This window comes from Biomphalaria glabrata, chromosome 17 (genome assembly GCF_947242115.1).
Source record: "Biomphalaria glabrata chromosome 17, xgBioGlab47.1, whole genome shotgun sequence".
Classification (NCBI taxonomy): Eukaryota; Metazoa; Mollusca; class Gastropoda; family Planorbidae; genus Biomphalaria; species Biomphalaria glabrata.
Window position 1 is genome coordinate 18,406,237 of NC_074727.1, and position 15,259 is coordinate 18,421,495.

General features: G+C 40.2%; 1 protein-coding gene across 1 annotated transcript; it reads left to right on the plus strand.

Moving 5' to 3' along the window:
- The first annotated feature begins 484 nt into the window (after positions 1–484).
- On the plus strand, positions 485–14,617 carry LOC106068880 (uncharacterized). Its single transcript, XM_056014917.1, has 7 exons — positions 485–575; positions 1,713–1,810; positions 2,789–2,997; positions 3,931–4,156; positions 8,572–8,662; positions 11,362–11,558; positions 13,083–14,617. The coding sequence occupies exons 2-7, from the start codon at positions 1,744–1,746 to the stop codon at positions 13,106–13,108; spliced, it is 816 nt and encodes a 271-aa protein (XP_055870892.1). The 5' UTR covers positions 485–575; positions 1,713–1,743; the 3' UTR covers positions 13,109–14,617.
- Positions 14,618–15,259: the final 642 nt, after the last annotated feature.

A 15,259-nucleotide genomic window follows, 5' to 3' on the forward strand; every position in this document is an offset into this window, starting at 1 on the left:
CCTACTCATTTCACGTGTCAATCTAGTCATGCATGTCAATTAATCACTTAACCTCTGCTACATCGTTTGGTTTTCCAGGCTGATTCAGGCAACCCATTTCCATTCTCTAACGGCACTAGGGAAGAAGGTTGATGGAGGTAGTCAATGATGGTCAACCATCTTCTCCATGTCCTTCAAAAGATAAGATAATTAAGCCTACGTCCTATGCGTATTCACGTGTCAATCTAGTCTTAGAAGATTGGCAACATCAATGTTTTATCCCATAAAATGTTTAGCTGCACGAAGACTGAGATATAAAGTGACAGACAGACAGACAGACAGACCACACAAAACGAATAGAAACTTTTTTCCATTTTCGAGAACGTTAAAAATAAATAGCCTACATTTTCTATAATTTAATTATTTTTTTTTTAATTAAATGTTCAAAAATTGAGCATTTGTTTTTAAGACTCATAAAAGAAACAAAAACCAAACAATTTCAGCACACAAATTACCTTGCAATGAATGCGTTACGTTGCAGGACCAAACAAATGTTGTTTTGGGTTTTGAAGTTCAATGTCTCAAACGCAAACTGGGTAAAACATCGACTTCCAGAAACATTATTTTATAACATGTTAACATGAGAACTAATTATTAGATAAGATGAGAACTAATTTAGATCTTATTAAGATTTCTATTCGTTAATCTCATCCTGAATGATAAGGTAGTTTGACACATGATTTCGAACGTTTTAGATCGCCCCATGAGACACGTTGAGTGCTCTACTTCTAAGTCTAATGGATACCTGACATACGTTAGGGTCATTGTGCTGGCCACATGACACCGTCGTTAACCGTCGGCCATAGAAGCATATAAACATTGCATTATCTGCCCCAGATAGATTGAAAGGTATGAAAGGGGTATCCTCTCTCTTACCTTTACAATCTGTCATTTAGATTACAATGAGCCATCTAATTATTCGCGTCGAGGCGTAGTGAGCACTTAAATGTGCATCATAACACTATATAAAATGTCCTAGGTTTCTTTCACCTCGTTTGTTAACTTGGTTTATATTATATTCGTTTATATTATATTCGTTTATATTATATGTACATTATATATTGCTTACTACTCACTATTCTTATGGGAAAATGAATTATGTACACTATAGAGAGGGAATAAGGTCTGAAAGAGGTCCGTAACTTTTTGTAAGTACATGGAAGAGGTTTTAATAACAGCACCAAGTTGCAAACTGCGTGGTCGAGAGGCTAAGCACGCTTGAACTTGGCTTGGCTACCTATGAAGGAGACTCTAAGTTCGACACCCAAAGTTGTTTTTACTGAGCGCCTAAAGGCAGCACGGAAAACCTTCTACCAGATACCCCCTTCCATCCCCCACTGGTCCACAAATGAGATTTGAACATAACTCTCTGAGCATGCTATAGCATGAAAGTAGCGCTATATAAAAGCCATAATAATAATAATTATTATTATTAAGAACTTTTTTTTCTTAATTCAATATTTTGTTTTTAATGAAATAGTTACATTATTGAATGTATTCCACTTTCACCTAACTATAGTTATCTGAAGATGTAGATTTATCTGAAACGCTACATTTCTAAATTCTTAGAATACGCAAATGTAAAATAATAACTGATTGATGTCATTTAATATGATTATATCTTTTTTTTATGCATTAAAACTTTTTTTTGACTCTTCATTTATTTTATTCAGATCTCAAAAAGCTACAATTTAAAAAAAAAATATGCAGATTTTTCCTGTTCCTCCTGTTAATTTTCTTGGTTTTATTATTTTTAATTTGTGCATGACAGGTAAGAAAAATGTCTTATAGATAATGTAAGACCTAGAGAAGATAAACAAAAGGTTGAATATGCACAGCATTTAAATTATTTAGAACATTTTAAATATTTAGAACATTTACAATATTTACATCATATAGAACAGCACGGAAAACCTTCTCCCAGAGACCCCTCCCTTTCCCAACTGGTACACCAAAAAGATTGGACCAAAGTGCACTGAGCTAGAAGCATGAAAGTTGCGCTAAACGAAAACAATTAATAAAAATATTTCCAGTCGCACGAAATTATAATTGTAAGTCTAAATCTATTAAAAAATAATTGCATGAAGGAATCAACATAATTAATACAGATTCACTAAATATAAGCTTTGTTTTTAAAAAGTATAGCTTTTACCTGACAAAACAAGAATCAATTAAAAAAAATATTCGTTAATTAACTATTGGTAATTAAGTATTTGTTTAGTATCTCAAACAAGGGAAATAAATTGTACTTGACTGATGTGGTGGTATAAGTCGAATTAGTCCCCTTTATACTTTGAAGGTCCCCGATTTAGGTTTGAAGCTAGCAATACATAGCTATAAATTCTTCTATTCTTCTATTTTCATAAGCGATTCGTTGGCACAAAGGTTAGTGTATTGGCTTGAGGAGTATGATATGGATTGAATGCAAGTCGTTCTCTTTTTTTTTTTTGTTATAAATGCATTTAAAAAGCGATCTCCTAGATACAGCTTTCTTTCTTCCCAAACCCCTTTCCAACTGGTCCAGACATTTAATAGGATCAAAGGGTATTGACAAAGCTAAAAGCATGAAATTGCTCTAAACAAAAACAAGAGGTAAAAAAATATTTCTAATCCTACAGATTTATTATCGTTAGTCTAGATCTATTACAAAACCAAACTAATGCTTAATATAAGCATTGTTTTTTTAAATAGTTTTATAAAATGTTTTTTTCTAGTTTTTAAATTGTATTTATATGGCTATTATATCAAGCTGTGAGTGCCCAGAAATTTCGAGCTATCAACTTTGCCATCAGAGGGTCCTCGTGTAATTCTCCGCTGGCCGCCATTTATGGAAACTCCATCGACACGATTGAGGAGGATATTTCCACTTTGCTTATAACTACTATAATGGAGAGCTATGCTGACAAAGTCAATGTCTTCAACTTATATTTTAGCAACGGAGACACCGGTGACAATCTGGTGAGTGAATAGCGGAGTTGTCGTGTTCAGTGGTCACCGATTCCACATTCCTTGAGAGAGCTCTAGAGACTTTCTTTGTCGATTCCGCCTTTACTGAACGAGTTCTAGGAACTATCTATGTCGATTCCGTATTTCTTGAGCGAGTTCTAGAGACTATCTTTGTATCTCTTGTTGACTCTTCGGAGAATGCTTTTTAATGCAGCGCTCTTCATAGAAAAGTCGTATCGGGCTAGAGGGTTACACGTAGGATTCAGTCTTTGAATAACTATATATTAGGATAGAAATAACTTTCACTCTCTGTTTTAAATCATGATTGCTGTTGTTGTTTTTGTTAGTGCTTTAATGCTTGGTATAGAAGCCACATCAATAAAAGTAATAAGTCTTTCACCGAAGCTTCTTTTTTAAAAAACAAATTGGTACATTTTCAAACCTTAACACCTTAAAAAATGGAACCTTAATGTGTGGCTTCAAAGCATTGGTGTTGTTTTTTGTACAGATAAAATTCCACACGTTCTAACGAAATGATCAGTGCTGTATCATGAAGGTACCCTGATCTATTTGAAATATAGGGCCCTTTTGAAGTCCTCTGTAACTCCAGATATGACATGACAGTGGTAAATATTTCTTGGGGGCCCTAAACTAAGTTTGTGTTGTCTATAGGTAAATAAGGCCCTGAAAAGGATTAACCACACATAAACCAACCTGAGATTGACGCGTATATACATTTCTAAGACATTCATATTCAGAGCCTGCGCCTCTGCGAGCAGAGGTAGCACACGAAGATTCCATTATCTGAAAGGGGACCCCCCCCCCCACTTCTAAAGCTATAGAATAGTACAAGTAGTAGCCCATGCAATATTTATTACACCACTGACCACAGCACTCACTCGGTACAATATGCTTGCTCATTATATCGATCCTATATAACTGCAGATTGGCAGCTGGACATCGGAGTTTTCGTGTTCAATAATATATGGCTTTGAACCCCAAAAGGACCTTGGCCAGAGGGCCAGCTGCATGCAGACAGAGAATGCCTTATACTTCTACGTCGTCCAGAGGGCGGTCCAGCAGTTCAAGAACGCCATATTCTATGCGGATGTAACTCTGGACAACGGAACTAGAGTTGTATCGAATAAAACTGACGGTCCGCTGATGTACGGTAAGTGTTAAAGTGTGTGTGATGTTTAGTCAATATAGTGGCTTATTATTCAATTATTTTGTGATGTTCTATCAATGCAGTTGATGTTTTTTAATCAATTATTGTGTGATGTTTAAACAATGTATTTCATATTTTTTAATCAACTATTTTTATGTTTAATCAATATTGTTAATGCTGTTTAGTCAATTTATTTGTGTGGTTTAATCAATATTGTTAATGTTGTTTGATTAATTATTTTGTGATGTTTAATCAATATAGTTGATTAATCAATTATTTTGGGATAGAGTTTCCACGTATGTTTATGCAAATCGATAAACCTTTGCGAAAATAAGTTTCCACTGAAAAAATAAGACACATAATATTACAGTTTGACCACCTACAGTTAATCAGTGAGGAAATAGCCTAGTTTATTACAGTTTGACCACCTACAGTTTACCAGTGAGGAAATAGCCTCGTTTTGACAGTTTGTCTCATCTCTTGTCTTTGTCCTTCTTTGTTAGACTTTGTGGTCTATTATGCCATCCTATTGGCTTGTTAGCCTCCTTCGACTATGGTTCATCTCAAACACTTTTTAATGAGACTGTGGAGCCCTATTTTGAAGAGTCATTCTTGTCCACATATATCGCAGTTAAAGGTGGCTCGCTTTGGTGGTAGAGGAGCAGGCTATCATATGGCACGCTTTTCTTCCAGAAATGATACCCATGTTTTTTCCATAGCTTTCTTGGTCACCATCTCTCTCCATCTAGTGCGGTCTGGGGCTAAGATTCCCAATGGTCGGTATCAATGTTCACTGATTTCAGGTCTCGTAGTATTGGAGGTGGAGCGGCCAGTTATTCTGGAGCCATACGCGAGTTGCCCGTAAAGAATGATTTTTGGGTTGTGATTGTCCTCCATCTGGCGAACATGTCCAAGCAAGCGCAGGCGTCGTTGTCTGAGAGCTGTACAGATGCTGGGAAGACACGTTCGCGCAAGAGAGCCGTATTGCACACTCTCTCTTGCCATGTGATTTTCAAGTGGAAGGAGTTCAGTTTTCTCTCTTGCCTTGTGATTTTCAAGATCCTTCGGAGGCAGCGCAAGTGGAAGGAGTTCAGTTTTCTCTCTTGCCATGTGATTTTCAAGATCCTTCGGAGGCAGCGCAAGTGGAAGGAGTTCAGTTTTCTCTCTTGCCATGTGATTTTCAAGATCCTTCGGAGGCAGCGCAAGTGGAAGGAGTTCAGTTTTCTCTCTTGCCATGTGATTTTCAAGATCCTTCGGAGGCAGCGCAAGTGGAAGGAGTTCAGTTTTCTCTCTTGCCATGTGATTTTCAAGATCCTTCGGAGGCAGCGCAAGTGGAAGGAGTTCAGTTTTCTCTCTTGCCATGTGATTTTCAAGATCCTTCGGAGGCAGCGCAAGTGGAAGGAGTTCAGTTTTCTCTCTTGCCATGTGATTTTCAAGATCCTTCGGAGGCAGCGCAAGTGGAAGGAGTTCAGTTTTCTCTCTTGCCATGTGATTTTCAAGATCCTTCGGAGGCAGCGCAAGTGGAAGGAGTTCAGTTTTCTCTCTTGCCATGTGATTTTCAAGATCCTTCGGAGGCAGCGCAAGTGGAAGGAGTTCAGTTTTCTCTCTTGCCATGTGATTTTCAAGATCCTTCGGAGGCAGCGCAAGTGGAAGGAGTTCAGTTTTCTCTCTTGCCATGTGATTTTCAAGATCCTTCGGAGGCAGCGCAAGTGGAAGGAGTTCAGTTTTCTCTCTTGCCATGTGATTTTCAAGTGGAAGGAGTTCAGTTTTCTCTCTTGCCATGTGATTTTCAAGATCCTTCGGAGGCAGCGCAAGTGGAAGGAGTTCAGTTTTCTCTCTTGCCATGTGATTTTCAAGATCCTTCGGAGGCAGCGCAAGTGGAAGGAGTTCAGTTTTCTCTCTTGCCATGTGATTTTCAAGATCCTTCGGAGGCAGCGCAAGTGGAAGGAGTTCAGTTTTCTCTCTTGCCATGTGATTTTCAAGTGGAAGGAGTTCAGTTTTCTCTCTTGCCATGTGATTTTCAAGATCCTTCGGAGGCAGCGCAAGTGGAAGGAGTTCAGTTTTCTCTCTTGCCATGTGATTTTCAAGTGGAAGGAGTTCAGTTTTCTCTCTTGCCATGTGATTTTCAAGATCCTTCGGAGGCAGCGCAAGTGGAAGGAGTTCAGTTTTCTCTCTTGCCATGTGATTTTCAAGATCCTTCGGAGGCAGCGCAAGTGGAAGGAGTTCAGTTTTCTCTCTTGCCATGTGATTTTCAAGATCCTTCGGAGGCAGCGCAAGTGGAAGGAGTTCAGTTTTCTCTCTTGCCATGTGATTTTCAAGATCCTTCGGAGGCAGCGCAAGTGGAAGGAGTTCAGTTTTCTCTCTTGCCATGTGATTTTCAAGATCCTTCGGAGGCAGCGCAAGTGGAAGGAGTTCAGTTTTCTCTCTTGCCATGTGATTTTCAAGTGGAAGGAGTTCAGTTTTCTCTCTTGCCATGTGATTTTCAAGATCCTTCGGAGGCAGCGCAAGTGGAAGGAGTTCAGTTTTCTCTCTTGCCATGTGATTTTCAAGTGGAAGGAGTTCAGTTTTCTCTCTTGCCATGTGATTTTCAAGATCCTTCGGAGGCAGCGCAAGTGGAAGGAGTTCAGTTTTCTCTCTTGCCATGTGATTTTCAAGTGGAAGGAGTTCAGTTTTCTCTCTTGCCATGTGATTTTCAAGATCCTTCGGAGGCAGCGCAAGTGGAAGGAGTTCAGTTTTCTCTCTTGCCATGTGATTTTCAAGTGGAAGGAGTTCAGTTTTCTCTCTTGCCATGTGATTTTCAAGATCCTTCGGAGGCAGCGCAAGTGGAAGGAGTTCAGTTTTCTCTCTTGCCATGTGATTTTCAAGTGGAAGGAGTTCAGTTTTCTCTCTTGCCATGTGATTTTCAAGATCCTTCGGAGGCAGCGCAAGTGGAAGGAGTTCAGTTTTCTCTCTTGCCATGTGATTTTCAAGATCCTTCGGAGGCAGCGCAAGTGGAAGGAGTTCAGTTTTCTCTCTTGCCATGTGATTTTCAAGATCCTTCGGAGGCAGCGCAAGTGGAAGGAGTTCAGTTTTCTCTCTTGCCATGTGATTTTCAAGATCCTTCGGAGGCAGCGCAAGTGGAAGGAGTTCAGTTTTCTCTCTTGCCATGTGATTTTCAAGATCCTTCGGAGGCAGCGCAAGTGGAAGGAGTTCAGTTTTCTCTCTTGCCATGTGATTTTCAAGATCCTTCGGAGGCAGCGCAAGTGGAAGGAGTTCAGTTTTCTCTCTTGCCATGTGATTTTCAAGATCCTTCGGAGGCAGCGCAAGTGGAAGGAGTTCAGTTTTCTCTCTTGCCATGTGATTTTCAAGATCCTTCGGAGGCAGCGCAAGTGGAAGGAGTTCAGTTTTCTCTCTTGCCATGTGATTTTCAAGATCCTTCGGAGGCAGCGCAAGTGGAAGGAGTTCAGTTTTCTCTCTTGCCATGTGATTTTCAAGATCCTTCGGAGGCAGCGCAAGTGGAAGGAGTTCAGTTTTCTCTCTTGCCATGTGATTTTCAAGATCCTTCGGAGGCAGCGCAAGTGGAAGGAGTTCAGTTTTCTCTCTTGCCATGTGATTTTCAAGATCCTTCGGAGGCAGCGCAAGTGGAAGGAGTTCAGTTTTCTCTCTTGCCATGTGATTTTCAAGATCCTTCGGAGGCAGCGCAAGTGGAAGGAGTTCAGTTTTCTCTCTTGCCATGTGATTTTCAAGATCCTTCGGAGGCAGCGCAAGTGGAAGGAGTTCAGTTTTCTCTCTTGCCATGTGATTTTCAAGATCCTTCGGAGGCAGCGCAAGTGGAAGGAGTTCAGTTTTCTCTCTTGCCATGTGATTTTCAAGATCCTTCGGAGGCAGCGCAAGTGGAAGGAGTTCAGTTTTCTCTCTTGCTTTGGGTAGGAAGCCCACGACTCACTGCCGTACAGTAGCATACTCAGAACGCATGCCTTGTAGACCTCCATGTTGGTCGCAATAGTGAGTTTCTGGTTTTCCCAAACTCTTGGTCTGAGTCTAGCGAAGGTCGATGCAGCCTTCCCTATGCGTTTTTTTTTATCTCCTCTTCTAGGGACAGGTCATTTTGAATTGTAGATCTAACATAGCAGAATTCATTTAGGGCATCCAGCTTGTAGTTGTCTGCTAACACTATACAAGCGAGAAGTGATAACTGATCTTAAACATTCTTTTGTGGAAGGTAAGCCCTTTATAAAATAGTGGGAATTTTTTTTGTAAGTAAACCAGCGGAGACCATTCCATTCATTAAAAAGATAATAATGCTATGAAAGGATGTTATTTATGTCCTATAACAACATTAACATTCTATGACTGTAGATTCCATTATTATTATTATTATTGTTATTATTATCTTCGTGGAGCTTCAGTTAATCTGCTGCTAATGTTTCTTGAAACAGAAAAACTAACGGAGACATTGTTTGTGGATGGGAAGTCCGTTCCGATCTCAGATAATCGAATTGTGCTGACAACCAGCAACGTCCATATCAGGTATTCTTAGTTAACTGCTCCTTCACAGTTATTAGTGGTACAGTAAAGAAATACCTAGGAATCCACGGTGTGCTCAGCCTCTCGGCCTCCGGCATCGTCGATATGGGGGAACCCAGGCGGGGCTCAACAAGGCGTCACAGAATTAAGAGGAATGTGGCAGTTCAGGTGGCTACGCATAGGCATAGGAGGGAAGCGGGGGTGTGGGTCGAGTCGGAGGGTCCATGTTTTGTGTGCTTGTAATTGGTGTGGGTCGAGTCGGAGGGTCCATGTTTTGTGTTCTTGTCATTGGCGTGGGTCGAGTCGGAGGGTCCATATTTTCTGCCCTTGTCATTGGAGTGGGTCGAGTCGGAGGGTCCATGTTTTGTGTGCTTGTAATTGGTGTGGGTCGAGTCGGAGGGTCCATATTTTGTGCCCTTGTCATTGGTGTGGGTCGAGTCGGAGGGTCCATATTTTGTGCCCTTGTCATTGGTGTGGGTCGAGTCGGAGGGTCCATATTTTGTGCCCTTGTCATTGGTGTGGGTCGAGTCGGAGGGTCCATGTTTTGTTCCCCAACGTCAGGGCTTCCATTATTCCTCTAGATTTAATTCACCAGTTTCTTTCAATTCATAAAAATGTACTTGGTTCTGCCATTATATTTGTCACATGCATGCATCCTTCATTGTTTCAGCTTCCAATTTGTGTCTGTGACAAGTCAAAAACTCGCTGTCAGAGTCACTCTAAATTATCACCGCATTAATTATTATTTTTCATTATTTATTTATTTTATTTTAATTATTTCCCCATCCTACCCCTAAAGTATTCACCCGCCACACCTTTTCCGCTCCAGGCTAGACTTAGTTGACCACATTGGAGATAGCTAGGCCACGTCTTTCGAGTTATCTTCCCTTGACCGGGGCAAAGACTCGTGACAGACTTTGATCTTATCGACAGGATGTCTGACAGCCGCAGTGGACACCACCTTGTGTGGAATGCAAGTCACTCCTCCCCCCCCCCTTTCTCCTACGTCTCTCTTTGATCTAGGAGATTACTCGAGTCAAAGTGCCTCTCGACGCTCCCATCTCAAGTCTAATTCACCCACGTGTAAGATAATTCTTAGCCTAGGACATTTCCTGTTCCCGCCCACATTCTCCAGGCATATATAAAGTAGATCCAAATCAAATCAGACCCTCTTATTTCTCATTGTCGTTGAGCTATTGAGTCTGGACTACTTCATACATTCTTTCTCCTAGAGGAATACCTGGTGCCTCCCTCATGTGTCTGCCTATTTAGTTGATATCAAGAATCACCTACCATCTTTGTGCTTAGTGCTATTCAGCACTGCCCTAGCTCACTGACCTGCCTATTCATCTATTGGATTAATCACCTATTTGTTTGATATCAAGAATCACCTATTGCCTATTTACCTGCCTATTTATTTGCTATTTGCCGCTTAGTGTCTACTCGACACTACTCAACTATTTACCTGCCTATTTATTGGATCAACGATCTATTTACCTGCCTATTTATGTGCTTAGTGCTATTCAGCACTGCACTTGCCTACTGAGATCTACTCAACTCTACCACTTGGCGCTATCGGCATTGCCCGCCTATTCGACAGCCCACCTGTCAAGCTATTAGTGCGACGTCCCTATAGATTCAGATCTGTGTGAGACATCATAGCTACGCCAACCCTCTGCAACTCACTGGACATATCCTGTCAATTACGCTGCCCACGGCAGATCAGCTCTGCCCGCAGTAACCTTGTGCCCACGGTAGCCGGCCACCCGCCCTACTGTGCCCACTACAGATATTAGATTTTGGGGATTGAGACTCCACAAGAACTATATCACCGGCGTCCCTCTATCCGCTAGAGCGCCACCTCCAGCTGCAGAACCTCAAGCCAGGACACAGCCAGCTGCGACATCAACAGGACAACCAGCTAAGTCAGAGGACAAAGTGACATACTCTCTTATTAGGTGCCAGAGTGATGATTAAACATAGAATATACTAGAGATAGATGCAAACCCTCCCCCTCTTTATTCTTATATGTATATTTATGTAAATAAATATTCTTTATTTTAACTTTTGTATCTATCTTTCTTTGCTTTGTCTCGTTGCGTGTCTGCTCCCGATTCATATGCTGATAGGTTGGGGTGTGATAGCTTTAAAAATAATCATCCCCTAGACATAAAACGCGCCAAACACACGTCACATTTCCCCACCTGTCACAGTGTCTACTTATGACAAGTTATCAAAAGACAACAACAATGCATAGATCTAGAATCTAGATTGTTTCACTACGTTTATAAACATAGAATTAAAAAATACATAGGGAAAAAAAAAGAGATTATCCACATTTACAGACACTTCTCGATACTGTAAGATTTATTTGTCTTTTCGATATCAAACACATTTTTAAACAATTATCACTATTTAATTAGCTAAATGGTTAATATTTTAATTAATTCATATTTTTTTAGGAACAATATAAATTATTGCGCAAAATTTCATCTTGATCCGAGGCTGGGAAGTGGAGGAAATAACGTGTTCGAGATTTATACCAGACAGAGTGAGTTTATATAAGCTTTGTATTGATACGGGGCACATTAATACGAAATATGAACTTAAAACTATATAACCAAAGTGTTTTGTTTCAGTATTGTCAGTGGCATGCATTCTTTCATTGATAATTCTGTAAATTTTTTTATATTCTTCAACAGATATTGCGTCAGCCCGTTGGAGACTTTTACCGGCTGCGTTTACTTAAACGACCAGAGTATCGGCAGGTTCAACGCCTCATGCTTTGTCCATGACTTCCAGTTCCAGTACATCTACCGAGGCCACCTGTTGGTGTTTACCATAAGGGAGACATCGACCTGCATGCGCCAAATATCTAGGCATATTTTAATGACCCCAGGTTAGGGCAACGTTATCTGTCTCGATTCAATGCTTGCTTGCAATACCTAGATTCATAAACGAGTCTTCCTTCCCTGGACTTGTTCTTTCATCATCAGCTCAAGCTATCGACTTAGAACATTTGTAGACCAAAGGGGTTTCTGTCAGTGGCGTCGCTCTGGGGGCGCGAAATGTGCGGGGTGCACTAGGTGATCGGGGAGTGACACCAAAGGAATAATATAGACGAAACAACAAAATACAAGTTAAAAAATAGGCGCATATTTTACAGTTGTGTATCAATCAATCTATGGGGGTAGGGGGGTGAGGTGGCTGAGTGTTTAAGCACTTGGCTTCCGAACCTGGAGTCCTGGGTGCGAATCTCGGTGAAGACTGGGATTTTGAATTTCGTGATTTTCAGGGCACCCATGAGTCTACCCAACTGTAATGGGTACCTGACATAGGTTGGGGAAAGTAAAGTTGTTGGTTGTTGTGCTGTCTACATGACACCCTGCTCGTTAGTCGTTGGCCAAAGAAACAGAAGACCTTAACATCATCTGCCCTTTAGATCGCAAGATCTGAAAGGGTAACTTTACTTTTATCTATGGGCGTAGGGAGCTATCTCCCACTTTGGTGTTTCAACAAAAAGAACAAACCAATTTCAAACTTTTATTAGGTAAAGAATGGGGAATAACGCCACTATCTTCTCGCCAAACCCTTGCTACGGCACGGTGGCCGAATAGTAAAGAACCCAGCTCCCAAACCGAGGCTTCTCTATTTGGAATCCCGGTGAAGAGTGGGATTTGATTCGAGATTTTTAGAACGGCCACCCAACTCTAATGGGTACCTGACTTTAGTTGGGTATATCACTTGACACCCTCGTTAACTGTGGTCGCAACCATAGTTCGCAAGCGCAGAGAAGGGGAGGGGTAGCTTTACCTTATTTGTTTTTACTACCAGAGGTCCAGTGTTCCTGGTGAAGGGATTTTTAATTTCGGGATCTTTGGGCGCCTCTAAGTCCATCCATCTCTAATGGGTAACTGACATTAGTTGGGGAAAAGTAAAGGCATTTGGTCGTTGTGCTGGCCACATGACACCCTCGTTAACCGTGGACCACAGAAACAGATGACCTTTATATAATCTTTCCCATAAATCATAAGGTCTGAAAGGGAATCTTATTTTTACAACATATATAACGTGGTAATGTCAGATCTTTTTTTTTTATATTCTCTCTTGTAACCAACAACAATAAAGAAATTTATCTGGATTAAGATAAGTGGATCAAGGATTAATGAAATGATAATGATTAAGTAGATTGAAGTTGCTGGGGCAGGAATTATATCAATATGTCAATACGATATTGCATCAGAATTTAGAGGACAAGAGACTTTGGAAATGCGAGGATGAAGAATGTGTCAACATGCCATCAAGATTGCATCAGTATTAAGATAAATGTTGGGGGGGGGGGGGTAGATGAATAGATATAAAGAGGTAAAAAAAAATAGAGCCGGAATAAATCCATAATTACATACTTTTGTTTTATTCACAGATGATACTTATCGAAATCCAACATAGCTAAATACACCAACTTCCAAGTATATTTGTCTATCGTCTAACTTACCACGTTCAAAGGCAATCTATGAAGCTAGTTATTAACTCGTTACACACTAAAGGTTTCATTGAACAGTCTTCAGAGGTCCCAGACGGAAATCCTTCCAGCATCATTCCAGTTTACACTCAATAACTCATGATGTGCAAGTGTTACTTTAGGTTGGTCCTCCACGTCTTCGGGAGATCGTCTCTGATTGCTGACAGTTGAAAAGCGGCCTGGGCAGAATCTGCAGTTATGTTGGAAGAGTTGTCCTGCTCACCTAATTGTGTTGGAAGAGTTGTCCTGCTCACCTAATTGTGTTGGAAGAGTTGTCCTGCTCACCTAATTGTGTTGGAAGAGTTGTCCTGCTCACCTAATTGTGTTGGAAGAGTTGTCCTGCTCACCTAATTATGTTGGAAGAGTTGTCCTGCTCACCTAATTATGTTGGAAGAGTTGTCCTGCTCACCTAATTGTGTTGGAAGAGTTGTCCTGCTCACCTAATTGTGTTGGAAGAGTTGTCCTGCTCACCTAATTGTGTTGGAAGAGTTGTCCTGCTCACCTAATTATGTTGGAAGAGTTGTCCTGCTCACCTAATTATGTTGGAAGAGTTGTCCTGCTCACCTAATTGTGTTAGAAGAGTTGTCCTGCTCACCTAATTGTGTTGGAAGAGTTGTCCTGCTCACCTAATTGTGTTGGAAGAGTTGTCCTGCTCACCTAATTGTGTTGGAAGAGTTGTCCTGCTTATCTAATTGTGTTGGAAGATATAGAGTTGTCCTGCTCATCTAATTGTGTTGGAAGATATAGAGTTGTCCTGCTCATCTAATTGTGTTGGAAGATATAGAGTTGCCCTGCTCACCTAATTGTGTTGGAAGATATAGAGTTGCCCTGCTCACCTAGATATAATTGTTTTCAACAATTTAATTTTTTGGCTTTGTTTTTTTTTCCCTAAACGCTATGACTTGAGGGATAGTGTATAGATCAATGGGCTTCACAAAAGGGTTCAACTTTTACTGAACTAGTAAAATAGCATATATGTGATTCATTGAGCAATTTAACTTGGTATGTGATTCATTGAGCAATTTAACTTGGTATGTGATTCACTGAGCCATTTAACTTAGTATGTGATTCACTGAGCCATTTAACTTGGTATGTGATTCACTGAGCAATTTAACTTGGTATGTGATTCACTGAGCCATTTAACATGGTATGTGATTCACTGAGCCATTTAACTTGGTATGTAGGCGTGTGTGTATAAGAAAGTGATTTTAGTGCACCTGATCTTCGCCTAACATATTCGTTAGGCGAAACTTTCTTCATTATTTTTAACTTGCATTGTATCATGTTTTTAAAGACTGTATATCACAGTATAAAGGGTTATATGTTGTATATCCCTCTTCATATTTAGTCTTCAGAGTTCATGTTCAGTGTTTTGTTAATGTTGTTGTTTGATTGTTGACTAAATGTGTTTTTTCTATGTTTACTTCGACGAATAAAAAAAAAGTGTCCTAGAGTACACGAGTTTTCACATGTTCTATTTCAAACGATATTAGAAATTGTATTTTTAGGTTTTGTTTCTTTTATAATAACTCGATCCACATTTTTTAAATGGGAGAATGCGAAACTAAATCGTGAAATGCATCCGGGGGGGGGAAGGGGAGGCTGCTGTTCAGGTTTTGGTTTTATAATTACATTCATGATAAATAACTGAACGATCTTTACGAATCAAAGTTAATTTAGAAAAAAAATGTATATCATATAACAAATAACCTTAACAAGGTTTTAAATTGATATAAAGTAGAGTGAACATAATCGTGTCATTATTTTTTAAAGGTTTTAATATAATCTTAAATTTGAATGTCGGAGTGACTTTAGGAAAATATCTTTTGCTCTCTGTTTGTAAGGCTCTTTAATTAGTCTAATAACATGACATATCATTAAAAGTATGCAAACATGCAGGTAGTGGCGTAGGGTGGGGGAGGGGGTCCAAATTCGAAAGTCCCCCCGAGCCACCACTTGAGAGGGACCCAAATGAATGTCCAACATTTTTGTTTTGGCATTAAATATTAAGCCACTGCCAGGTGTCATGTAATCTTGCTATTCACGCGGAGGCAAAAATACAAGACAGCATTGATCTA